The 8,956-nt window shown below is 46.8% G+C and overlaps 1 protein-coding gene across 1 annotated transcript in view; it reads right to left on the bottom strand.

The window, feature by feature from the left end:
* LDLRAD3 (low density lipoprotein receptor class A domain containing 3) overlaps positions 1-8,956 on the bottom strand; it is a gene marked incomplete at its 5' end in the record, with an annotated part of 63,971 nt that overhangs the window by 40,113 nt on the left and 14,902 nt on the right. Inside the window, 2 exons of the mRNA XM_010139283.1 lie at positions 4,593-4,727; positions 7,414-7,539. Of these exons, the coding sequence (XP_010137585.1) occupies positions 4,593-4,727; positions 7,414-7,539 (261 nt within the window). The remainder of the gene's footprint in view (positions 1-4,592; positions 4,728-7,413; positions 7,540-8,956) is intronic.

The following is an 8,956-nucleotide window of genomic DNA, read 5'->3' as shown; positions in this document are numbered from 1 at the left end:
GCTGTAGGCTGATTCTGGGCTAGGCTGATGCACAATAATTGAAGATGAGCTTCAGTTTACAGAGCGAGTCAACGAGTCAGAGGGACTCGGAAAGAGAACACGTACGCAGCCAGGGTCAGAGCGTGATGCCCCGGGATGTCGCAGTGGTACCACAGCACTTGGGAATCTCTGAGTGCCACGTGCCAAGGGCTGGTTACGAGCTCCGCACAGAGCAGGATGTTCTGGGAGCTGTTTGTGTTTCATAAATTAGGTTTTGCGGTATTTCAATGAAATTTAGAATATGTTTGTTCCGCTTGGCTGGCAGTTCTAAACCCCACTTTGCATTGAGACTCCATCATGCAAACACCAGCAATGGGCCACACTGTTTACCAGTACAGCCAGTCTCCTTACAACTTAAATCTCACCAGTACCTAAACCCACAGAAATCATCATCACAGAATTTATATTATCACTTAAAAATTCATTTTAACAAGTCAACCTACCGAACTGTTTCTCACTTCCTCAACGCGGGGTCAGATTTTTCAGTTTCACTGCAGAAACATGGGGTGGGAATCAACTTCAGGACACTTGCAAAACATCTGGTTTATAATCTGACCACAACGGGACTATTTACTAACAACTGCAGAGCTAGAAATGTCAGAGTCTAACTGGAGCTGAGACTCCACAGAGTGAATACAGACTTGCAGCAGCAAAGCCCCCTTTCCTAGGCAACGGGGTTAAAGCTAATAAAGGTATTGAACAAACTTAGAAGGAAAGAAGAGCCATGAGAGGAAAATGAGTTTGAATTAAAATATCTAAAAAAATATCGCTTGTGTTGGTGTTAAAGCTTTCTACGCTAAAAGTGCAAAAGAAACTCGAGGAAGCACTGTGAAGAAATATTCAGGTAAAAAGCAACTAAGAGAATAAATTAAATACAGTTCTAGAGCTGATCAGATTTACATGCTCGTTGAAAAATATTAACGATGAGGAATTCCCTTCCAATGGAGTGGACGCCTGTCACAGAGCGGGAAGCTGGCCCGAGGAGAACACCCAGAGTAGCTGCTGTGAGTGATTAGCCCTGTCAGTAAATTGAGGCATTGAGAGAGATCTTGAAGTAATACGAGGAAAAAAAAAGTGTATGGGGAGAGGAACTTTCCTGGATTAAGATCCATTAAGCACAGAACAGGAGCAGGCATTTCCAAGTGGGTGCCCACGATGGTGTCCAGGCCGGTTTGGAATCTCCAGAGGAGGAGACTCCACAGCCTCTCTGGGCAGCCTGGGCCAGGGCTCTGCCACCCTCAGAGTCAACAAGTTTTTCCTCACGTTCAGATGGAACCGCCTGTGTTCCTGTTTGTGCCCACCTTTGATGGGATCCCCGCTCAGCCTTCTCTTCTCCAGGCTGAACAGCCCCAGGTCTCAGCCTCTTCTCATCAGGGAGATGCTCCAGTCCCCGCAGCATCTTCAGAGTCCTCCGGCCTCCATCTATCCTCCATTCAATCCTAAAACTAAATTGTCACCGTTCAAGTTTGTAAACTGACACTTTCCCCACGACACACAAACCTTTGTAAGATGTGACACAGTCAGTGACAAGTGATAAGGAGAAAGGAGGGCGGGGAACTTGTCACAAATTTGAGCTTTCTCCTGTTTTCATAACTAAACACCGGAGCCTCCACCTCCCTCACCTCAAATGAATCCGTCCCTACTGCTGACTAAAATTAATCTTTATAAACCCCTGGCTCCAGGCACATTTTAAATCGCAGCTCGCCAGTAAAGCTCTCGTTCATGGAGGATGGCACATTTTGAAGTGCTCCATGTCAAAGCCAGGTCAACACATTTTTCAGCAGGGGGTCACAGTTCTGTTTTCCTAGCCTGCAGAATGACCCCTCTTCATTGAGAGGGTCTTTATGCATGAAGGAGGATCTGACACAAGCCAAACCGATCTGCTACCGGAGCTTTCCAGCAATGACAGCGGGATAAAGGAGGCCTTTGAAGTTCATGGAGGAGTAGGAAGAGGTGTTAATTTAAAAAGCTTGTCAGTATACCCGAAAGCAGAAGGAGAGCAAAGTACTAATTAATAATTCACACTTCTATTCCACATGTTATCATAGGATCTCAAAACAGTTTGCAAACATTGATTAAGCCTCACAACATCACCCTGAAGCAGACAGGCACGGATGAAACTCTCCTCCTACCAGCCAGGGAGTTACCCTGGGAGTGTTTCATTGAGCCAAGCTGTGTCCCCTCTTCCCCATCTGTTAAACAGGGATAATGACACTATCATACAGTGGTTCAGAAGCTTAGTGACCTAAATCAACACATTTTGAGACAGAAAAACAGCACACGAGGGCAATCTCGTATGTTAGACTACACTTGATTACACCAAACTAAAGCTATCGCATTCGACATGGTTAACCCAGCTAGCAGGAAGAGAACCTTCTGTCTTGGTTTTATAGGACTGTACAGATTCGCTTTGCCCTGTCCCTAAGCACGTGGAGTTGCAGGTAATGGCCAGGTACTGTGTTAACACAAACCTCACTCTAATTATCGTAATTAGATCTGCTGTAGAAAGAATTGTGAGAGATGAAAGACTGTCCACAGCAGCCTCTAATTCTCATTAACACAGCGTGGTTGGTGTGTTCGGAAGCCAGGACAGACATACCCATCGCTGCAGACTCCAGAGGGAATCTCATTTACATTCAGATGGGAAGCTTGAGCACATTACCCTGCTCAATCCTCTCTTTGAAAGCAGGTACACGAGCATCGTCCACTTACAGACAGTGAAAGGGCAATTCAGGCAGGCTCTGAGCTGCCAGAGGGCACAGGCAACCACACGCCCTCCCCTCAACCAGCATTTCGCTTTGGGAACTCCTCATTCCCAACCCCGGACTGGGATTCTTTTATTTTTTAATAAAGCAAGCCCACAAACCAGTGCTGCTTTGGTCCCAATAAGAAAGAGTTCCTTCCTCCTTGTTTTCAAGCATAGAATAGACAGAATTACTTTGCTTAACCCTCTTACTAATCTGACTTTTCCAGAAGGACCAGAGATAAAGACAAAAGTAACGGCTTCATGAAACACAGCTCTTTTCTTCTCCTGAGCCTGACAGCCACTTCCAAAAGCAGATTGTCATGACAACAAACAACCTGGAGGCAATCCAGCCAATTAATCTGCGGAGGAAGCAGTCATCCCAACCTTGGAAAAGAACACTGCTGCTTTAAGCTTCAGCAGCCAAAAAAAAAAAAAGAGTAAGAAACCCAACAAGAAACCTCACCACCCGCATTAATCCTATTAGACCCGCAGTGAAAAACAATTCAGCCCTCGCAGCAACACACACGTGCTAGTCCCTTTGCCCCCCCAGACAGAGGGTAGGGGCAGGCCAGACCCCCCTCCCCATGACTCCGATGTGAGCAGAGCTCGTTCCCAAGCAAGCAGACGAGTTACCCGGATGACCTCGTCAGCCCTCCCATACGGGCCGAAGGGAAGAGCTCATGGGGTCGGCAGAGGAATGGCACAGGAGGGACTGTCACAAGCCATTGCTATCCCTGTCTTGTTGGCATTGCTGTTGCATGTTTTGCCTCTCCCCTGTGAGCTGTCAAGAGTGTTTATTATCATGTTAAGCTCCGAATTATTTTCTCTTCCACAAAGGACTAAATCATCAGCACAGCCAGATATTGAAGACATTCTCCTTCAGCTTCCTGAATTTCTTCCTCCTTCACGCTCTGCTTTTGTCCTTTTCATGCATCCAGCTTTCTACAGGCCCAAGCACACGGTGTCTCCCCTGCGGGAATCCACCATCTCCCCTTTTCTGCCTGCTCTGATCTCTCAGTGGTAACTTGGGCATTAAAATGTTTAGCAGCTGATGCCCAATGGCCATCATTTGTTAACCTCAAGTCATTCATGTATACTCCATAAAATACTATAGTATATTTATACTCCATAAAATACTCTGGTACTAAGCTACAAAACCAAAATTGAGCAGCACTAGATATGGACACAGAGTAAGTTGAAAACAATGTCAAGAGAGTGTCTCAAGATTCTCACAAGACCCAATACACAATAATTTTCAAACCAAAATTTTCTCCCTTCTCCACTTTTTCTCTAAATACAGAAACAAGGAAGGGCTGGACTAAATTCTTTCACCATAGACTCGTCCTGCAGTGAAACTTGCCTTTCGGGAAGTGGCTGAGCAACGAGGATCTAAAGCTTTAAGTCCACACAGATTTACTCATCTGGTAAACTGACAGACTGCTGAACTACTTCAGACTGAGGTTTGATTACTGATCCCCCCGGGTCCAACCTGTCTCTCACAGAAGTCACTAAAGGGATTCCCAGCGGCTCCAGTGAGTGCTGGATCACAGGTTCTAAGCACCTCCCGCAAAAGTGCCTTTGCGCCACTCTGAAAAAGGTCCCAGTCTTCTGAGCACGCAGAATGAAATGTATGCACGCACACGCTCACACCCTCCACGCGTTTTCACTCTCATTATCTGCAGAATTAGGAAGCCGCCGCTCTAGCCAACACGGAGCAAGCCGATGGAATCACATTTTCTAGCGAGCCCGTTCCACGCTAATTGGAGTTGGTTTAATATTGCAGAAGAGGATAAACCCCTGTGCCTACCTTGAGGGCTTTCGCAGCTTTCTTCATCGCTGTTGTCTTGACAGTTATTCTGACTGTCGCACACGAAGCTTTTATCGATGCAAAGACCATTTTTACAGTGGAAGCGGGCGGTAGAGCAAAGCAAGGGATTTGCTGCTGCGAAAAGAGAGAGTGAGATCTTTCGTTAGAGATTCCCCTGCCCAGGCAGTCAAATAGCCGTGAAGCGACCAACGACAACAGGTCACAACTCGACAGCTGGTCAATTCGCCAAGTACGTGGGAGTAACTTGGCAATCAAACCAGCCTGGTCCCTCTGAACAGAGAGCAGGAATTTCTAGTTCATGCAAGAGGAGCAGAGAGTCAGTCCACCCCCAGTTGTGATGAGCCTTCTGTTCCCCTTCACCAGAGTCCCTGCCACGATCACTGCTGGTGCTCGGCGTTCGCTCCCACGTGGCGGGGAGCACTGTCTGTCATAAACACCATCTGTTGCTTCCTAAACACCGCTGACCTCAACTTTCACGTTACTAGCCAGGGACCCTGGCTGAGAACTGCCAGGCCGTGTTTTATTTACCTCTGCTGCTGCCTTTTCCACCTTCCCTGTTCTCCTCACTGTTTTCAACGTTGACATTTCTCAGTGTCTTAGCATTTGAATTTCAACTCCTTTTTAAGGGTAACACGCAAGTGGCAGTAGCACCCAGAAAGCCCTTTGACATGAGGTCCAGCGCCGCACGCAGAGCCAAACCAGAGGAGTATTGAAGGAGGCTCGTCTAGGTGGAGCAGCCTTCCCACTCACACCAAACCCAGCAGGAAATACGCCGTGAGATGCTACGCCCGGCTGCACTTAAAGCTTCAAGCAGTGCAGTTTTTACCACTTCTCCTGGCAGATTACATCCCAGCTTCAATGCATCTCACTACCCAAGGTTTCCTTCATCCTCATCTTAGTTTTCTCTTTCTGAATTTCTGCTCTTAGCTGCAGCCCAGCACACCTAACTGCATAATCCCTCCCTGAACAGTGCCTGCACCCTTCGTGTACAGCATACATAGCCTTATCCTCCAACCTAGTCATCTCTCAGCTGAGATATGCATAATTTAGGAGTTTTTAATGTCGCCTCATAAATCAATCTCTGTCCCTTAATCATTTTTGGCACTCTTCTCTGAACTCCTGCCAGCTTCTGGTAATGAGGCGACTGAAACGGAATGCATCTTTCCAATTGAAAGCCTTAAAAAAGCTGTTTGGATGCCTTGTCTGCTTCAAAGTGCTTCTCTGCCACAGTAACAAAGGGGATTACAGCTCTCAAACACTAACTGGATTCCTATTTTTTATTCTTTAAAGTAAGAGCTGCCTTTAAAGAGTCTTTAAAAAAACCCACCAACATAAAACTTTACAGTCTGCCGTGCCTATAACCTGCAGTGTATATATGTAACAGACGCTCCCGATTCCTCCAGCTCCCCAGAAGCACCTCTACCACGAACACGCTAAATCTCCTTCGGCCTGAAACTGCTGCACACCTGCACAGCACATTGATTTTCCAGGTCACTTCAGGCCCTGCAGTGTTGTTCCTCTACATAAATAAAACCAGGACTAGACACTTGGACTTGCTAGAAAAGATCAAGCACGTGCTTTAATGGTACAGAGACCTGGGGAGCATGTTCTCATCAGCTGTGAGGTCCCGCTGGAGTTACACACTACAAGCTCTTGGGAAATTCAGTTTCCAGTTGAGACATTCCGCTCGTCAGTCCACCACCTCAGGGATATTCAAAGGACTTTCTTTCAAGTCCACTTGTTAAAGCATAACATAATTTCCTCAGCCTTCAACCTTCTTTCTCTCCGCAGAAGTGCTGTCTGCCTGCCACAGTCCTCCCAGGGCCCAAACCAGACCCTCTAGGCCAACAACAGAGAGATGTTCGTGCTGTGGGGGAAGGCAAACGAGAAAGGCACGTCCTCCCAGAAGCAGACAGTGATAGATCACTGTGAAGTTCACCCCTTTTGTTATCTTTGAAAGCTGGTGTCTGTTGTCCTCCTCCTGACCTTTAAATGTCATTAAAAGGAAAAATCTCAGCATGTTCCAACAAGAGAACGAGCAAGTATTTGCTGCAAGCTTCCGCCTACAAACCCACGCTTTTACCAGCTCCCAATAATAGCGACAGAGCTGCTGGATCGAACGTGACCTTTCCGTACGGCGGCGATACACCCTGCTAGACTGACTGATGCAAACGGCTCTGCGCAGCCACACGCGGGGAGGGGGGGTTAGCCCGAATCAGGCAGTACTTTGGATGATCCCTCTGCTACGACTTCCCTGCAAGCTGCTGCAGAGCAGCTCACGCTCGTGTGTCAGCAGGCACGTCGGACTGCGAGAACTTCCTCCTTCCAAGAACCTGCTTCACTAAATAACCCCAGAGCTGGCTTTTTTGTTGTTTGAGGACACGTATAAACAGAGAAACCTGAACCTGCTGATGAACAAGTAAGTCATATTCTTCAGTGACAGGAAACAGGTGAATACAAATTAAACAATTTTATGTCATATTTACTATTTGCCTAATTTGAGTTACATTTAAGCAGAGAAGAACTGTTCAAACACGCAGCTTAAACCTCATGTCAAAGTTACAGAGGGGCTTGAAGTATTGTACAGGAGTTATATACAAAATATGACTGACCTGGACCTTAAAAAATAATAAAAGGAGACTGTCATTTACAAAGAGAAAAGCACAAGGATCATCTGAGCCGTAAATGACAGGGAGAATATTTGACTCAAACCACAGCCTAACGCACGCTTCCTCTCTAAGTAGTCTTAATCAGCCGAAAGAAGAGCAGCTCCCTCGCTCGCAAGCCGGCTCACACTTACTGCAGTTCTCCTCATCGCTGCCGTCGGGACAGTCCTCGAAGCCGTTGCAGCGGAACCGGCCGATGATGCAGTGGATGCCGCTGGCGCAGGGAAAGAACGTGGCACCGCATTTGGATTTGGCTTTCGCTGGGAGATGATAAAAACAGAAGAGGACAAAGATGAAGGAAACCATTGACAGACAGAGGCTGGAGATGTTTTAGGAGCAGTACCGGTTGGGGTGCTGGTGGCACTGACATTATGTGTCTCCCAAGCTCCCCATCCCCTGCTTCCAACTGCTTCAAGGGGTTTTTGTGAGATTTCACTTGCTTGGGCTGAATTTTTTCCAAACCGTATGATTTTCAGAATGATGGAAACATGCAAACTTAAAACGAGTCCAATGACTCTCAAACAAATGTCAATGACTCAGAGTTGGAGGGCAGTTTGTAAAGCTGACAAGCAGTTACTCTCAACAGTCCCTTTAAAGACCCACACGAATTTGACCAACTTAGAAGCAGTGGAGGAAAAATATTAAAACAGAGGGCCACACTTTACAGAAAACAAGAGCAACTATCTCCTCTTTGATGGAATTCTTTCGTCAATGTCATTGCCCCAGGCGTAAGCCCAGGAGATAGACATCTGGGCAGGTCCTCAGGCAGCAGGTAACAACCCTCAGAGACAAAGGTCTAGCTGGACTGGTTATGGCACCCCCCAGTCTGTAACTACATGCCACGCTGAGTCCACAAACACTAAATAGCAGCAGAAGTCCAGATTCTGAACACCAGCAAGCTTCTCTTGCTCGCTCAGAGAAGCCCAACAGCCAAGAGCCCAATGACCGTGGCGGCAAGTTCAGAGGATCTGGAGGCACGCTTGGGCTAAGAGACGTGTACAAAGAGTAAGGAAACACCTGGAGAAGGAAAAGTGCAATATAGAGATATCGACCAAGTTTTGTGCCTGTGAGAATAAGAAACACAAGAAACCTTTAAAGGATTTTTCAGTCTGCAAAAATCAAACTCAAGAAAGAAAATGCTGTAATTAACACTGCCTTTATGCAGCACGATTTGTATAAGAACGGTACAAAAGGAACACGAGTTGCCTCCACTGCTGTACTTCTCTCCATCATCCATTACACAGTTTTTCAGGACAGAAACTACATCTATTTCATAGTACCATTCACATAACACGAAACACTAACAATAGCACCACGACGTGTTTAACAAGTGATTACAGAATCTCATTACGATCTCAAGCGCTTCACATTTTTTACTCCACTGCACAGCAAGAAGAGAACACTGCCCTCAGCTAGAGTGATGCAGACACTTCCACCACGATGCTCAGGGCAAGTACGAGTCCTCTGGTATCACCAGCCCAATACAAAGCAGCTCCCTAAGTGAAAACCAGTCTAACGAGACACGGGGGTAGATTTTTTCCCCCCTCCCTTTTGCTGTTTCAAACTAGCACGAGGTGATAGACCTTATTGCAGGGTGCTGACCTCTTCAGAAAGCCCACTCGAAAGCAAAGCCAGTCGCTGTGGGAAGAACCGGCTGGATAATGCAGGACGGAGCAC

The sequence above is a fragment of the Buceros rhinoceros genome, unplaced genomic scaffold, assembly GCF_000710305.1.
Source record: "Buceros rhinoceros silvestris isolate BGI_N320 unplaced genomic scaffold, ASM71030v1 scaffold7257, whole genome shotgun sequence".
NCBI classification, from domain to species: domain Eukaryota; kingdom Metazoa; phylum Chordata; class Aves; order Bucerotiformes; family Bucerotidae; genus Buceros; species Buceros rhinoceros.
The sequence above is the reverse complement of the archived record's forward strand: the minus strand, read 5'-3'. Positions and strand labels throughout refer to the sequence as shown.